General features: G+C 35.8%; 2 protein-coding genes across 5 annotated transcripts; one reads left to right on the top strand and one right to left on the bottom strand.

Annotated features, from left to right (window-relative positions):
• The first annotated feature begins 4,859 nt into the window (after nucleotides 1–4,859).
• si:ch211-288g17.3 (chromosomal protein D1) lies at nucleotides 4,860–8,955 on the top strand. 4 transcript variants are annotated; one of them, XM_067411462.1, is made up of 2 exons: nucleotides 4,860–4,998; nucleotides 6,385–8,955. In XM_067411462.1, the coding sequence occupies exon 2, from the start codon at nucleotides 6,454–6,456 to the stop codon at nucleotides 7,627–7,629; it is 1,176 nt and encodes a 391-aa protein (XP_067267563.1). In that variant the 5' UTR covers nucleotides 4,860–4,998; nucleotides 6,385–6,453; the 3' UTR covers nucleotides 7,630–8,955. The 4 variants fall into 4 exon arrangements, with proteins under 4 accessions (XP_067267563.1, XP_067267564.1, XP_067267565.1 ...); XM_067411463.1 differs by having other exon boundaries at nucleotides 4,869–4,993; XM_067411464.1 differs by lacking the exon at nucleotides 4,860–4,998 and adding an exon at nucleotides 5,070–5,221.
• A 1,118-nt stretch (nucleotides 8,956–10,073) lies between these two features.
• On the bottom strand, nucleotides 10,074–17,425 carry vamp1a (vesicle associated membrane protein 1a). Its single transcript, XM_067412119.1, has 6 exons — nucleotides 17,154–17,425; nucleotides 16,910–16,925; nucleotides 15,697–15,826; nucleotides 15,062–15,220; nucleotides 11,572–11,623; nucleotides 10,074–10,812 (listed from the first exon to the last, which is right to left on the bottom strand). Coding segments are annotated over exons 2-6 (360 nt in total). The 5' UTR covers nucleotides 16,912–16,925; nucleotides 17,154–17,425; the 3' UTR covers nucleotides 10,074–10,795.
• Nucleotides 17,426–18,252: the final 827 nt, after the last annotated feature.

Below are 18,252 nucleotides of genomic sequence, written 5' to 3'. Positions count from 1 at the left end.
AGCCTGCCATCTTGTGCTCATTATTGCCAACCGCTTTGGTGATGGATGTTGCCCCGGAGCAGCTCATGGTGTTTTTCTGCAGTGAAGATAATTGTATTTTACAGTGTGAGACAGAGCGAACATAAAGAGAATGGATAGACATTGTTTATTTTCCAATTAGATATACAGTAGTTTGATAGCATGTAGGCTGTATGATTCATTATATGATCGGTGTTGAGTGTTGGCTTGGAACGTATTTCAAATCGTGATGTTTTCTTCAGTTTTCTCATGCTTCCTTGGTGATCTAATTGTACCTTTATATTTAATCATTTATCAGGTATATTCATTTAGACACTGGTTCAGCATTTTTATGTAACCTGAAAATAAACCATGAAATCTGAGACGTTGTGCAGTGGCCTGAAAATCAAAGCAAACCTGTGGATAACTTAAGGACATTATTATATAATCTGCAACACATTTTCTCCCAACCATATGTTCCTGTCTTTTGTTCTACTCAGTGCCTCAAACCATGAAACCAAACAGTTATGATTAAGTTATACGCAAAGCACAGGCTCTCTACAAACAGTCCCCTGGATCTGAGTAGGCAAAGAGAAGCAGTCCCACTCCTTTCTGCTGGTGCTTTGAGACATCAGATATGGAACATCAACTTTCACCATCTGGTATGCAGTGGATTCATTTAACAGCCACACCAGAAATCTGTTTCACAACAATGCAAACGAACTGATGAGTTTGAGCATTGAAATCAGCAGGTGGTCTCTTCAATGTTCTGCTTCAGACAAACACATGCCGAGTGCCAAATAGCCTTTTTTTTTTTTTTTTTTCTACAGCATAGATTCATTTTGAAAGCCCCTCCCCATTATCAAGCATGAACTGGTTTGAATATTTGCCTATATTCTGTGGAAAGCACTTGTCCTTACCAAATGTCTTGTTTTAATGTACAAGGCTGAGAAAATCTACAATTTCACATGGTGTTTGGATAAAATGGAACATAAAATGCAGAAGAAAACATTAAAAGTGAGATGAAGACATCACTTTCACAAAGCATGTTCTTCTTTCCCAGGGCCTGAAGGAGGTTTTTGATAATGGGGAATCTCACCATGCATAATGAGGAACTTCAGCACCCATCAGGAACTATTTTCACTTTATACATCTCCGTAATAATTTTCTAGTGCTTTTCTACACTGTGCTTAATGGAGGATAGTCATTCTCGGAAAACAGTTTAATTTGACTTACTGTCATGACAGGATAGAAATTTAGTCGCATTATTCGATAAAATATCAGCCAATTTGTATTCCCCCATTCATCTCCATACATTTTAATTTGTAATGAAGTGCCGTATAGTCAATTTTTTTTTCAGAAAGCTTTATGCATTTAATTTTCCTCTCACTATCTGTTCAACCCTGATATGCTGCAGTATTTGCTTCCGTTAAAAATATTGATTTGATCTTTCTGGTATCACATTCAAGGCTATGACATTATAAAAACACTGACAGCATCATTCATACGGAGGTAAATGTATACTTTATTAATATCCCACCTATTTCCAAACATTAATTTTGCCATTCATTTTAATAATTCTGTGAGATTTTTGAATACACAAGGAGTCTGACCTGAAGTAACTGACCTGCAAAGCTACCTGAAAAAAAGGATGCACAAGTGTACTTGGACAAAAGCTGTTTTAAACACAAAGGGTGATCACACCCAATATTGATTTGATTTCGTTAATAGAAGTTAATTGATAAATAAAATCTATTTATGACAGTATTTTTGAAAGCATCCTCACTTTACAGCATTTTTACACAAGTGCCTAAAACTCTTCACAGTACTTTATCTTTGCAGGTCAGTTTCTTCAAGCGTATTGGAGACATGACCACAGTTCTCCTGGATTTAGTCTGTCTCAGTTTCATCTGTTTCTTCATGTAATCACAGACGGATTCAATTATGGTGAGATCAGATCTCCGTGTGGAGCACCGGCTGTTGTCAGACTCCTTGTGTATTCAAAAGTCTCACTGGATTATTATAATTAATGGCAAAATGAATGTTTGGAAATGTGAACTGATATTTACTGATACAGCAAAAGATATAAATAACTGGCTTAAAAACATGCCTAAGACTTTTGCACAGTTCTGTTTGTGTGTGTGTGTATATATATATATATATATATATATATATATGATATGTTCACTTCAAGAAAACCTACATGTATACTTGCAGTAGGGTGAAGGCAGCTAAAAATTAGCCACATTTTGGTAAATGACTTATAATACCATCAAATAAGCTATGCATGAGATCTAATGATATTTTTATAAATTAGCACAGGTCTCTTAAATAAATATTTTTTTAAATGTGAAAAAGTATAATTGTTTTAAAAGTATGAGTTAGAGTATCAGCAGGTCCCTTCTTGAGCCATGGCACAACATTCAGGTAAAATGGGCCAATAAAGAGAGAACAACACAATTTCGGCTGAAATAATTTTATTTTAAACAGTAAATTGACACTATTGTCTTTAGTGTGCCATATCAACAACACCATACATTTATTTTATTTTATTTTATTTTATTTTATTGAAAGTTGAACGAATATTTCATTAAAAACTATAGTATAATTTACTGGGAATATTCTTTGAAGTGTCATAAACAATAATGGGTTAGAAGTAAATTAACAGACTACATTTAAGTTAACTTGAACGTTTTTTTACAAGATGTAATATAAGTCTAAGGTGTCCCCTGAATGTGTCTGTGAAGTTTCAGCTCAAAATACCCCATAGATTTTTTTAAATTAACTGCCTATTTTGGGGCATCATTAAATATGAGCCGATTTATGCGGTGCGGCCCCTTTAAATCTCGTGCTCTCTGCTCATGGAGCTTGCGCTTGCCTTAAACAGTGCCTAAACAAAGTTCACACAGCCAATATAACCCTCAAATGGATCTTTACAAAGTGTTCGTCATGCATGCGGCATGCATGCATCGGATTATGTGAGTATTGTATTTATTTGGATGTTTACATTTGATTCTGAATGAGTTTGATGGTACTCTGTGGCTAAAGCTAACATTACACTGTTGGAGAGATTTATAAAGAATGAAGTTGTGTTTATGAATTATACAGACTGCACATGTTTAATAATGAAAATAGCGACGGCTCTCTTGTCTCTGTGAATACAGTAAGAAACGATGGTAACTTTAACCACAATTAACAGTACATTAGCAACATGCTAACAAAACATTTAGAAAGACAATTTACAAATATCACTAAAAATATCATGTTATCATGGATCATGTCAGTTATTATTGCTCCATCTGCCATTTTTCACTGTTGTTCTTGCTTGCTTACCTAGTCTGATGATTCAGCTGTGCACATCCAGACGTTCTGACATTGTCTAATGCCTTTCATAATGTTGGGAACATGGGCTGGCATATGCAAATATTGGGGGCGTACACCCCAACTGTTACGTAACAGTCGGTGTTATGTTGAGATTCACCTGTTCTTCGGAGGTCTTTTAAACTAATGAGATTTATATAAGAAGGAGGAAACAATGGAGTTTGAGACTCACTGTATGATATTTCCGTGTACTGAACTCTTGTTATTTAACTATGCCAAGATAAATTCAATTTTTCATTCGAGGGCACCTTTAATAAAATGAACTTTGAAAGGGAAGTTCTTCTACCCTATAAAGCTGACGTGTAATATATACCCCATAAACCTGAACATTTATATGATAAGACATGCTGGAGTATACCTCAAAAAACCATAACAAAGTAAGAAACACAACTACCAGCCAGGTAGAATATTTAGTTCAAAGATTGGCTACATAAATCAAATATACTTACATTTCTATTTACTTGTTAATATATGTACTAGGCCTATTTTTGATAAACCTGACTGTCTTACTTTTTCATATTTTATTCTTTAGTTTTATTATTATGTCTTGTTGTGCACTGAAAACTTAAGCACACTTTACTTACTACATTACACTTCAGTAAAAGAAGATTGGCAGTAGGCTATACTCTCTTGTTTTTAGTTTAAAAGAAGCATAGGCCTACTAACTTGAATAGACTATATATTTTACACGTTTTTATTTTTTAGACATTTGCGAACCCTCACAAAAAGAACTTTATTCAAGTGTGTAAATGTATTTTTTTTTATGCTTTTATTTATGATTTTATGCTTTTAGAAATTTTCTTATTGTGGTAAATCTCTATTTATATGAAGATTTTTACCATGAAAGTTAGTGATTAAGCAATGTATATAGGCATATTATTTCTATGATTATTTTACCCCTTGCAATGTTTAGGATGTTTTGTTCTTTTCTCTTTCACCCAGAACCCTCTCACCGAAATCCCGCCTCCAAGATATACCAGCAAACCGGATGTTAGCAAAGCGAAACGCGGCAAATGATTGAAAAGAAAAACACGTTTCTGATTGGCTAAAAAGGGCGCGCAATCCTTTTTGTGTGTGTGTGCGCGTGTGCGCACAGAGGCAGATGTGAAACATCAAGCTGTATTTAGCAGACAATAGGTGCATTTTATGTTATTTAACATATGTCTTTTTAAAAAAGTAAAGATAGGTCTTTAAAAAAATTTAACAAAAAAAAAAAAAAAAAACGCTCTTTAAATGCTTTTTAAATATTTTCAAATTCATTTTTACACTTTTGCATGCTCGTTCTCAGCAACTCATAAGAGGAGGTTTTGTACTCTTGAGTTCTTTAGCTATACAGTAATACAGCTAACTTGATTTGGATCTGTCACATTACATTAACACACACATAACTTGTTTATTTATTTTACTCATACATTCGTTCCTCGCGCTTGCACACTCCAACACAGTAGGCGGCGCTGTGCCATGAACCGTCAGCGCCGAGCGAGAGACGAGGAAGAAGTGGCATTGCCTTTCAAATAATCACAGTCGCCCGCCCACTGTCCGATGCTGTTTGCATCGAAAATATTGTCGAATGCATGAAAAAGATCATCTCTGCTGTTGTGAAATCCCTTTACGAGTAAGGTGCGTTGTGTTTCGAATATTTGCCGCTTTTTAATATCGAAAGAATGAAAGCCGTCTCTTTTTCCATTGAAAAGTTGTCTTAGTCGGGTTAGCAGGCAGCTAACAAAAATCGCCAGTGCCTCACATTTTACCTGGAACTACAAAAGCTCGCGGGCTTCACTGTACATGATGGCAGCCAGTCTACAGCATCCGCTCTTTTATGCGTGTCATACTGCATGAAATCGTGTGTATTTTGAAATTATTCTCTCAAATTTTGCGTTATTGCTCCATAAAAATTTAAACATAAGTAGAACATTATCGTCAATTTTTTTGTACTGTGTAAGATCTCGCGGTATAAAACGATGCATTTTTTTTCACGCTGATAAAGATGTCCATTTGCATCCGTTAAGCATGCATGAAGTACGCTAGCAACGTGCTCGAACTTCTGTAGCTGATGGTCCTCTGTTGTAAATACTGAGATGGGTTTTTCTATTGTCTAGTGTCTTCAAACAGCGCTACAATCGATTCGTTTTAAAATAAACTGCTCCCAAAATTATATATATAAAAAAAAAACACCAATGCACCTTATACCCCTTCCATTCTTAAAAATGGTTTTCAGTGAGTGCATTTTTATATTTAAATATTTGTGCATATTTAATATTAATGTAGACATTTTGTTCTGTTGTTTTTAGCTACAGAACTCCATTTAATGCAGTTGAGAAACTTAATTTACTTCCGTGTTTTTTTTTTTTTTTTTTTTTTTTTTTTTACTATGGACACTATAAATTGATTAAAACTATAATATAAATACCCTAATAGTTTTAACATGGTTATGTCTGTTATGAATAAAAACTCAATAAAGCTGAACAATGCTATACTATACATATTTTTTTTCATCATCAAACACTACAGCCTTGTCCAAATCTTATATCAAATATATTGTAAATATTATAATTATTATTTTTTTTTACCTGGACTGTAAAGACCAATAATGTTTCATTTTAAATTATTTGTGATTTCAAGTGTGTTTTTTTTCTGGTATAATTTTCATCTGTATAATTTTCATTTGTCTAGGTCTGTAGCAGTAAACTTATTTCCCTTCTAAAATAAAGTAAAAAAAGATAATTGAGGTTTGGTAACTCAATTTATTCTCCCAAAAAAAAAAAGAGAGAGAGAGAGAGAGAATAACTTGTTTTCCCCCCCATGAAAATACAGGGTATGCAAACAGTTTTCCTTTATGTTGTCATACGTTTGCGTAAAAGTAGTTTTAATGGAAATAGTCAGTTCTGGATTTGGCGGGAAAACCATGTGAGATTACTGAAAGTTGTCTATTCAAGTATTTGATTCAAATAATGTTTTGTATCTTTATATAAACCTTTTTTTCCTCTCTCGTCATGTTGTTTTCAGAGTCTCCGCACCAAATAGACAAGCGTGGCACTGATACGCCTGAAGTTTGGAGCGAGAAGCAGCAACGTGATGGAGGTTGAGAATAAAGAAGGATCTGAGAGCCCTCTGCCCAACGGCAGCACCCATCCACCTAAACGTGGAAGAGGCAGGCCACGAGGGTCGCTCAATAAGAAGTTCACTGCTGAGAAAGCGCCGACACATAACGCCAGGCCATCGAAAAAGGTGGACTTCTTTTCTCCTGACATAGTCATAAAAACCAAGGTGAAGAAACGTGGTCGACCGAAGAAGATAAAAATGCCCGGTAGGCCGAGAAAGATCCCGCTTACGCCTGAGGAAGAATCAGAGAGACTTCACAGGTTGAGTTTACAACGCAAACGGAAACTGTCAAAGCCCCTAGGAAGACCCCGCATTCATCCCATCGCCGAAGGCCCCGCAGTAAAAAGGGGAAGAGGAAGACCTCGCAAATCTGGAGACTCTGGAGGCCATAAACAAGGTAGTGGTGAAATCAGCCTCGATGTTGCTAATGGCTCTCCACGAAAGAGAGGGAGGCCGGCGGGCTCGATGAAGAGAAAGCGGGGTCGCCCCGCAGGTTCTACCAAGGTTTCGATTGCCAAGTCCTCAGATGGGACCCCAAAAAGAAGAGGCCGCCCTCCAGGCTCGGGCAACAAGGTGAAGAAGATTCCGCGGGCTGACGGATCTCCTCGAAAGAGAGGCCGACCCCCAGGCTCAGGCTCTGGCGCCAAACTGAAGGTCATTCGACGAAATGCAGATGGATCTCCTCGAAAGAGGGGCCGCCCTCCAGGTACCGGCAAGAAAGTCAAGCTTGTCGAAAAGAAAGTCGGAGATTCTCCCCGCAAGAGAGGCCGACCGCCGGGTTCAGGCAAACTCAAGGCTCATACCTCAGAAGGTGGAGCTGTAGGAGGGTCGAACGCCGATGGCGCTCCGCGTCGTAAGAGAGGTCGTCCAAGCAAAGTCACACTGGCCGTCGTGCTCGAAAAACTCCCCTCGGCGTCGGGGTGCGAGGAGGAAGAAGAGGATACCGACGCGCCCTCTCCCAAACAATCCCGCACCTCTGACGACTCGTCGCAAAATCAAAACGACGAAGAAGAAGAGACCAGGGCGAGCGAGAACGACGCAGACCCAGAAGACGAAGAGGAAGACGAAGTCGATGACGCCGTCGATTGTTCAAAAGTGAACAACACAAGTGAGAACGAAATGGTGGGCAAATTCAAAAAAAAGAAATAAAAAGATAGGGGGCTTCATTGAAAATTGGTGGGTATATTTTTCGAAGGGTTTTAATAGGCTATGTCAATTAATTTTTTTTTTTTTATCTGATAAGTGTGCTTTTGGTGTTGCCTGCCATGTCAGACTGTATTTTTTCCTCTCTCTCTCTCTTATTTTTAAGCTCATTATTAACCGAAATGTTTGCTCACAATCTGATTGAGCACAATTGATTTATTTTATTATTTTATTTGTATTTCTTTTTGCATGTATAAAAAAAAAAAAAAAAATTTGTCTGCATAATTTTAAGCATGCAAAAATCGAAGGACAAGTATGTAGCCTGTTAACATCACGGGATCCAAAACGATGATGTTGCACAATTAACGGTTCCATTGAAAACGTTACCATGCTAAGCACACCTTATTTGTTACCAATGGCTTGTGCCAATAATTTCAAAGCAATTACCAAACTAGACTGTTTCAGATAGTATCTTCATACCTGTACAGTAGTCCAAGTGCACAGGCTTTAAAAAAAAAAAAAAAAATCAAGGCTAATTTTTAAATTCAAATCGCCCAGACGGTTTTATTCGAGGATGATGGTTAAGTGCGTCTTTGCTGTAGTTTTATTTCTTTTATCACGGTCCATTCGTTCATACTTCAAATCAACCCCACCGACTTCAGTGTTTTATAGTGAAACAGTCTTATTTTATGCTTTTTTTTTATCATCTGAGTTGCCTGATAGTTTGGTCATTTATAGGTGTTGAGTGCTTAGTTTAATTGCACCCCCTCATTTTTGCTAAAATATTGTGATTGCTTCTTTTTTAAAACATGCCTTTGTTTTTCAAAATGTGAATACATTCATATTCCGCTTTGACATTAGGCTTATGGGTCCTGATTTTATTTTCATATCATGTATGGCTTTTTATATACAATTCTTGTTGCTCTTGTCTTTTTGAACTTTTTCCTCATTTAACCAGTTTCCCCCCCCCCCCTTGATTTGCTTAGTTTGTGTAAAACCGTATAGACTTCTCTTGTTATAAGCTGTAGATCTTGTCTTGATTAATTTTCATGTATGATTTAGTTTTAATCTGTATGTACCAGTAGATGCTGATTGTTTTAGCTGAAATCTTGCATCTAGAAATGTTCTTTCATGTTAATAAAACTGTTACTGTTGAGACATGATGGTTCAATAGACATTATGTGCATTTCATTGTACACGCTTTCTAATTAGGTTACTCATCTGTGCTGTAGTATGAGACATTTCTGTATCGCCGCTTTGTATGAATCATTTCACTTTGTGATTTGGATGAGCATTGTTGCTGATTAATAACCAATTAAATCATACCATATTCACCATGCCTTGTTGCGACATTCATTTATGTTTTGCGTGCGAGCTGTTCCCCACACTCATTTCAGAACTTTCACCCAAATAAAAACTCCAGAGGGGGAGGAGCGAGTAACAGCATCAGCACTTTATTAGAATCAGCACATGGTGGGCAAGCAGACATGCTTTAAAATGAACCACGAGTAAGCAGCTTGGCTCCAAATGATCAGGGACAGGATCTGTTATTTTATGCATCTCTGAAGCACATATTTACAAATGAATAGTTTGCATAAAACACAATGTATTCAAGGAGTGCGCTTTTTTATTTTATTTTTTTATTTAAGGGAATGACATTCACTTCCCTGCATTAGGTTTGCAATTTGGGTTAATGCTTAATGTAGGGGATGTTATTCACACAGATGGTACACATCAATAAGAGCAAGAATTCTTAGATTTAGGTGCTGGACAATATGTCCTTAATACCCAAAAAATGTCCTCTCAATCATACAATCGTTATTACGAAGGTGGTTAAAGTGCCCATGTATATTTAACACAAACACATGCAGAGGTACGTCCCTGAACATTGTCGTCTCCAGTGCTGATTACGTATCCGCTCCCACACTGAATCCCAAATATTTACAAATACATTAAATTAGTCACATTATCAGTTATCTTTCAGTTTGCATATCAGTAGTTGTTCATTCAACCTAAAACATCATGGTGCCAGTAAAGTCAGAAGTTTGCCATTCTTTTTATTTTCTTTTAACGGTCACATATTTTGTTAAGATGTGGAATTCTATTTGTGACCACAAATTTGTGCCGCAATAATCTCAAATATAGAAATATTAAATAATAATAAAATTAATAAAAAAAACTTAGAAAAAAATCTTTAAACCAAATTTGTCACATTATTTTATATTGTGGTCACAAGCTAAAATCTTAAATCCCCATATATATATATATATATATATATATATATATATATATATATATATAATAGCAATGATATTACATTTTTCTTTTCCCATCTCTCTATGTTCTTCCAAACTCCATTGATTTTCTGGCTGACATGAACAAAGCATCGATTTATGATCAGATATTCTCCTTAAGTCGACTGCCGACTCTAAGTGCAAAGTAAAACGTCTTGCATTGTACTTTTAAAATCTTTAAATTAATTATAAAATTGCACCATCCAAGAAACGTTTAACATGATATGGAAGGAAATATACTAGATCATTAGTCACTTTAAGACATTTAATACACATGGAAACTGCTCTATTCAAAGGTCCATCAGGTATGTTTGGAAATGAAAACAAGTTGCTGTTAGGAATCTATATGGAGGAGGGCTAAAAAAAAAAGCAATTATATTTTACTTTCTGCAATTTCTCATTGCAGTTGCACTTTGTTAATACCGTAATAACAACTTTTTCTGGGTAAACCAGTACACTTTTGTTTCTGTGCATAAATGCATGACTTGATCCTAAAGTCAAACTGATCTTTGCATTTCATTCTCCCTCTTTAGTTATTCATGGGTTCATTTGGACAACGCTAGAAATCTATATTATTGCATCACCCATTGTTTTTGCCCTGAAAAGGACCAACACATTCTCCAATCGAAAACCGTACGTCGATCGTCCTAACCGAAGGAGTTTTTGAGTAAGCTCGGGCACTGTTGCGAAGCACTCAAGAGAGGTACAAAGAAATGCAGTGACAGACAAAGGGAGGGAGAGGCACTGCGTCAATGACTGCACACACACGCGCACGCACACACACGGTGGATTCAATGAAAGGCATTGGTGGGGAGAAAAGGAGGGGTGGAGTTCACACAAAGCCAGGGTCTCCTGTCCTTGTGTGTCCCACGAGAGGCTCAGTAGTAGAAGTACACTGTCGAAAAGAGAAAAAAAGAATTGAAATTGGTTAGTCGAGGCTGATTCAGGAATAAATTAGGCTTTTACATTTAATGCATAAATCTAGATCTTGGGCCTCCTTTATATAAAACGTGTGTACGATAAAATCCACAGCAATGATCAGATTTATACAAACGTTCTTTGTCGTGAAAAGTGCTTAATGCCACATCAGGGTCTAAACAGATGTACGCACTTTACCTTGTGGCAGATTTGGTTTTTGGAAATCTAAGCAATTCTTGCTGCTTGCCATTCTGACGGACGTTGACTGCTGCTCTTTTATATGCAAATGACATTAATTAGGGGGCGTTTACAAGGCGGAGACCTGAAAGCATTCAGCTGCAAACGATTTCATTTGTTTCATTCGAAGATCATTTGCGGTTTATGGATTTCACATCTGGAAGAGAGGCGTACGCACAGTTTTTTTTTGTGCGTATGCTTTTGAGAAATTATCTTATATCAAATTTAGGATGGTTTCTACACAACATTTTATAAATGAGGTCCCTTTATAAGATCAGCTTTTCTTTGATCAGTATTTAAGTATTTGCTGGAAGCAGATGCAACACAAGATTTGTAGAATTTTTCTAATTCTTAATCCCACATCAAAATTCAAGATGGCAAAACATCCTACGCTGGGAATAAAAGTAAATAAAGACCAAAATTTTTTTTTTACTGTTTGATTTACATGTAAATAAACTCACACTTGTGTTTGTGAAATCACATTATGGTTTCTACTCACTGAAAAGGATGCCCACCAAGATGACCCCAATAATTCCCATCATGATCATCATCTGTGAATGAAAAAAAAAAGGGGGAAATACAGTTAAACTCTAAATATGAAAAGCTAATGAATCAATTCTGAGTAATAAGATTGCATTTCATCAATAAATATAATACAATTGTATATATCTTTGTGTAGAGTGGAAAAGACATTAGAAGGTTACTCTTTATTTGGTAACTTTATTTTAGTGTCTGTTACTGTAGTAATAACTATAAATTATGCATAATTACATGCGACTAACCCTAAACCAACCGCTATCCTTAACCTAACTAGTAAGTACATGTAGTTAATTGTTATGACTCAGTACTTAAATATATAATTACACTGTAACACAGACACCTTAAAATAAAGTGTAACTTATTTTAAGGTGTCCTTGTTACAGTGTAATTATACATTAGTATAATATTAATTAACTACATGTACTTACTATAGGGTTAGGTTAAGGATAGGGTTTGGTTTAGGGTTAGTCGCATGTAATTAGGCATAATTTACTGTTATTACTATGTAACGTGTGACATGTAACACTGTAAAATAAATTGTTACCCATTAAAATTATAAAATGAAGATGATCATATATTTAAGATAAAATGTTTTTAATCAAATGATTAACTCTATTCAGCTACAACATAGATACCTTTTATAACTTTGGGTGGTAAAAATAAATTAATTAATTAAAAATAAATAGATAAATTCTCCAAATTAAATATTTTGTATGTATATATATATATATATATATATATATACACATTTATGTGTATTAATCCCATAGTAATCAAATGTGATAATTAATCACATTAATCACGTCGCGATTAATCATATATATATATATATATATATATATATATATATATATATATATATATAAATGCGATTAATTGCGATTAATCAATTTGACAGCACTAAAATAAGCAGTGAAGAAATAATATTAAAATTCATTGTAAGTTTCTCCAAAATATTTAATTTGTTTCATTAGAATATTAATTTTAATATTTTAGATAAAAAATGTTCCCTTTATCAGTGATGTACAAGTTATTAGATTATAAATCTTTTACTTATCCAGCAGTTTACATATTACTCTGTCACTTTATTGGTTTCAGTTTATGAATCATAGGCACATTTTTTATTCATCCCTTAATTGGTTTTATTTTATCTACTAAAACATGTTTAAAGCATTTCCATTTTCTCTTTGCCAATTTACATTTTTCTATTTCTTACAGAGAAAAAAATACGTTTGGGAAGGGTATGACATGCTATACTTCATGTTTTAAGCAACATTTTTTTAAAAGCATTTTACTATTATTTCTCTGACCTCATGGAATATTTATACTTTTAATTTTCATTTGTCACACCACAGGACTATTCAAAATGCTATTTATTTAATAAAACAGAAAGACATAAAAATCAACCCGTATGAATGTGGATCTGCTTTAAGAATCAACACTTGCTCCACTAAAAATACAGAGGAAAGTTACAAAAAGAAAGGCTTCAGTAAGAGTAAACAAATGCACAAAGGAGAGAGAATAATAAAACAATCTGGATTGGAAAGGCGGGACATGATGAGTGAGATTAAAAGTGGGACGTTTAAATAAAAAGAGGAGGATCTGTGGATACGGAATAAGAAAGGGATATGGAAAAGGGAATGAAAGAGGAGGAGCGAAAGAGAGAGAGTAGGAATTATTAGAGTGGGTTACATCATCACATCTGGGTTTTAATCCAGAAATGCTGTAATCCAGATTGGGACTAGACACCCCCTCCCCCACCCCGCTCAAAGATGCGATTGGACGGGCAGCTGTTCAGCCATCTGGGGCGGGCGGTGGGGGGTTGGTGCAAGGGAGCAATAAATTTATGCTATCTGGAGGGGTGGAGAATGAGGGGGAGCTTATAAATCTATGCCGAGGGGATGGATTGACAGATAGCTGGATGGAGAGATAAAAATGTAATATGTAAAGTGAGGCTGTCAGAGGACCAGACTGACCAATGCAGGCTTGTACAAGATTTCCATTTAAAAAAAGGCAAGGGAAATTAGTACATTAAATTATAATATGAATTCCCCATTTATAATCTAAAAATATTTAAACATTTATATCCAAGTCACACTCCAAAAAAGCTCTTTCTATTAATAGATGATGAAAAATTTAACAACATGGTCACTGCCTGATCGTCTTAGGAATAGCTGGACTCATTCTGCTACTGCAGTACATAAGCATGCGTCACAACTGCAACTTGCCTAATATATCTCGAACGCTGGCCAGCGCTGTGACTTATGGGCCGGGCTGCATTCAGGTTATATCTAAATGAGAATGCTCATGCTTTAGTGTTGACTCAGCGTTGCCCCATGAGCCATCTTTACTGCTGGCAATATAGAAACACCAAAGGAGGCACTATTTATTCTATTAGTTTATATTAATAGTTATTGATACTAAACTATAAATTCATAGGTTAATCAATCATTCAAGCAGAGTCTAATATAATCATTTAGATTTATTAATCTTGATTTTTAATATTATATGGTATTACAAGTGCACTAATCTAAAGCCAACAGGACTTCTTTAATGAATTTTTGTGTAAATACTTTGTAGTGTTATTTTAGTATCATTGAAGTACTATTATAGTTTTTGTTAATATTTAAATTTTTTTAATTTTAGTTTTTGGTCATTTTAGTTAATGTTTTAGTAAATTTTTGTGTGTTTTTGTCATTTTTATAATAAAAAATGTCTATAGTTTTTATTTGTTTTTATTTTAGATTTAGTTATTGTAGTACATTAACTAAATGGAAATGAGAAATGACTTGGTAACTAGCTAATATTTTATTTTATTTCAATTGAAATTTATTTTATTTCAAGCAACAAAGAAGGTTTTTTATGGTTTAAGTTATAGTTTAAGTTAACTATAATAACCCTGATCTTTTGTAAACCATTTTTGTTTCTTGTTTGCCACATTAAAGTGAATGTGACAGTTTATATAACAGTTCACCAATACATTTTGCTTATGTTTCATGAATGAGGTCAAATCTGTATTGAGTAATTTAATTATAACAGTGAATGTATATAGGTATCTTAAATTGATTTAAAGGGATAGTTCACCCAAAGTTGAACTTTCTGTCATTTACTCACCCTCAAGTTGTTCCAAACCTGTATGAATTTCTTTCTTCTGCTGAACACAATAAAAGATATCTTGAAGAATATCAATAACCAAAGATTTGATGGTCCCCATTGACTTTATTTTTTTTCCTCCATACTATGGAAGTCAATGGGGACCATCAGCTGTCTGGTACCCATATTCTTCAAAATATCTTCTATTTTGTTCAGCAGAAGAAAAAAAAATCAAAGGTTCGGAACAACTTGAAGGTGAGTAAATGATGACAGATTTTTTCACTTTTGTGTGAACTATCCCTTTAATTAAAATGGGACTTGAGGTCAAGAACTCCAAATTTCAATAAATTTCCCACCTTAGCATTCTTCCACCAGTACTTGTTTTTCAGTTTAGCAGCGCTGCTCTCAAACTGTGATGCTCCGGCCTGGAGTGCGTCCGCCCTGTCGTCCAGTTCTGAGAGCTTCTGATCCCTTTCTAGAACCTTGTCCACATTCACACGCATGATGTCAACCACCTGAACACATTTACAGAAGACAGACACGGACGTCAGCAACACAACGTCACTGCATGGCATCAGTGAGATTCAATGTGAAACTAAAAGCCACTTTGAATGGAAATTTTTAATGTCTTCATAGACACTAAACGTTGAAAGCAATACAGGATGAATATTGTATGAGAGCCTGGCTAGTACCTCAAAATTAGATTTCATTAAATTTTTATGCTTCCAAGAAAGTCCTTCTAAAGGTCTATCTCGCTCCCTCACTGCTATAATCAACAGTCTTGCTAATACACAGTCACGTCCAATATATTAGTTTAACCATAGGCCTGTACTCAAAGTCCAACATTTATGCAAACTGTGCAGAATATCTCTTATTCTGTTTTATTTATAATAACCATTCCTGCTTTTCTACATGTTACACTTTTTTGAAGATTCACCTCATCCACCTTGTTTTTAATTTTCTTCATTGAGATCATATTGATAGGGTTTACCTCATCAACTTGGGCCTGTGTCTGTTGGAGACGACGGTTGCTGGAGAGGTTGGGAGGTGCGGCGGGTGCGCCCCCCTCACCCTCTGGGGCCCCTGGGGCTCCAGGGCTTGCAGCGGCATCTGGGGCAGACCTGAGGGAAGAGTAGACAGGGGTTGAGAAGGCATATTTCTCTGCACCACTGGCTCTGCAAAGGGCTCATTCAGAGACTTGTCAAATGTTCAGGCCCTTTAAACAAATATTACATTGTGTTAGTTTTAGACGACAATGTGTGTCATTAATTTGAAGAATTTAATTTGAATTGGGCCTCAATTCAGTAGGCCATGATGCAATAAAGCTAAGATTAGACATTGTAAATGAAATTTGCAATAAAAAAGCTTTTTATAGGCCTATATTAGTTTTATTTAGTGTTATTTTGAGTTTTATTGAATTGTACACTTCCCTGTAGCTATCAGTTTTAGCATTAAATAAGCTTTATTAGAGCAAGTGTGCAAATTAAAAGACTTAAGGGGTTCTGGGGTCTAACTGAGGCTCCCAAAAGGAAATAAAAACAAAGTTTTGTTTTATTTGAAAAAAAACAAAACAAAACAAAACGCGTTTTTCGCATTGTCGAACGTTTCCTTAAAGTTAGTCAGAGTAGCCTACGCTAAATAAACACTTCGCGTTAGCATCTGGAGGTTGGCTAAATATAGAAACAGCACTTTAGTAGGATCAGCATGGAATGTATGTCGATAAATATAAATACCACAATAATAATTAACTTTAGTGTTTTGTTTAAAATTGAAGATTATGTAAGTGAATGAGACAGGCCTAACTGTCACATACGGGTGCTAAAAGTCGATTTGGGTTGCGCGAGACGAACACCAACTGACGGCATCGCCTAAATCGCACTGTTTAATGCAGATAAGTTTTATGTGCCTACTGTACAGCCCTGATTTCAAAGGATTCTCGATGCAGTTTCTCCTAATTTCCGATAGGTGGAGCAGAGCACTAAAGTCTACGCAATTTGTGATGTATCAGCTGTAAAACCTGAGAGATTTTGCGGTGTTTTTTTTAACGAACTCTCTTGAAAATAATCTGAATTGCTAAATGTAATACAGAGAACACAATGTAATAGCCTACCACAACTCGTAGCCTACATCTAAGGCATAAAAAGTGATTTACAAACAAAAACTCAAATATTTATTTAATAATAGTGGAAATACAGTGCACTCACATTTTGTTGGCAGGTGCTTAAAATCGTCGTCACCAAGGATGCAGAGAGAGAGAGAGAGACAGAGAGAGGATTAGTAGTCAAAAGCCAAACTTCCTATATTGACGATAAAAACATACACAATGGAGAAAAAACCCTATGTATTCCTCGTAATAAACTCTATATGAATGCTGTATATAATATTCCCATGAGGATGGAATCATTAAGCGATGTATAGACCGCGTCATCACAAAAAGTGCTGCATTACCGAAAGAGCCTCAGGCGACTTAAGCCTCGAAACACAAATCCAGTCTTCTTTATGAAGAGCTTCCTTCAGTTTTCACACTGATGCGACTATATATCCTCCTGAGAACACGTATAGAAAAAAACATACGCAGTCAAGTGACGACTTAATGAAAATGACAGGCTTCAACTTTTGTTATGCTGTTGGAAATAGCAGTAAACTAAAAGACATTAGCATGATAAACGCTTCTCTAGAACAGATTAAAACGACCTGGACGAAATAATAATAGTCCTCCCGTGTCCGCATGAAAGTGTAGGCTATGTATGCCTGAGTGAGAGAGAAGGGGAGGGGATGAGAGAGAGAGAGAGAGAGAGAGAGAGAGAGAGAAAGATCACGATCACTCTCTCACTCTCACACACACCACCCCTCGCGGTAACGTTAACGGGACAGCACTGCGGTGGTTGAGCACAGTGTAGCTACACTTCCAACCCCCCTCACAGGCCTGGGATTTTAACTGTAAGAAAGGGAGGAGAGGCATTGGGAAAAGGGTGTATGCTTTAAAACAGACTGCCATCATCTTAGAAGTGATGCACTGGAGCTTTCTGATTGCATCAAACATTATCTGCATTTCTGATCACAGTTCAATGACAACTTGTGCAATGCTTGATTCATTTACAAAGTGTCAAAATCCTTCTGAAAAGATGATATACCTCAAAAATCTCCATTTGAGATGCAATATACCTAATAAACCCCTTTGCTAAAACCTCTTCAGGTAGACGTGTAGGTTATTATTAGTGTTGTTTTGGCTGCATAAGCAGCAAATGGAAGCAGTGCAGCCAATAACAAAGCTCAGCAAAGTGCTACAGACAGTTCGGTCGCTGTGGAAACAGCATCACCATAATGACTGCTGAGCTCACAGCACCAATCAATGAAAGAAATATTCAGTCCTATGCCCAAACTATGGCCAAAGAGCTGACCATTAATGGCAAAACTGTGACTCAGACCATCAGCAAATATATTAAGTTGGAAACAGATTCTAGGACAATTAAGGAAATGCTGTTTTTTTTTTTTTTTTTTTTTTTTTTTGTGGATGAATCATTCTGTCAACAAATAAAACATTTCT

Source organism: Chanodichthys erythropterus, chromosome 15, assembly GCF_024489055.1.
Source record: "Chanodichthys erythropterus isolate Z2021 chromosome 15, ASM2448905v1, whole genome shotgun sequence".
Lineage (NCBI taxonomy): Eukaryota > Metazoa > Chordata > Actinopteri > Cypriniformes > Xenocyprididae > Chanodichthys > Chanodichthys erythropterus.
The sequence above is the reverse complement of the archived record's forward strand: the minus strand, read 5'-3'. Positions and strand labels throughout refer to the sequence as shown.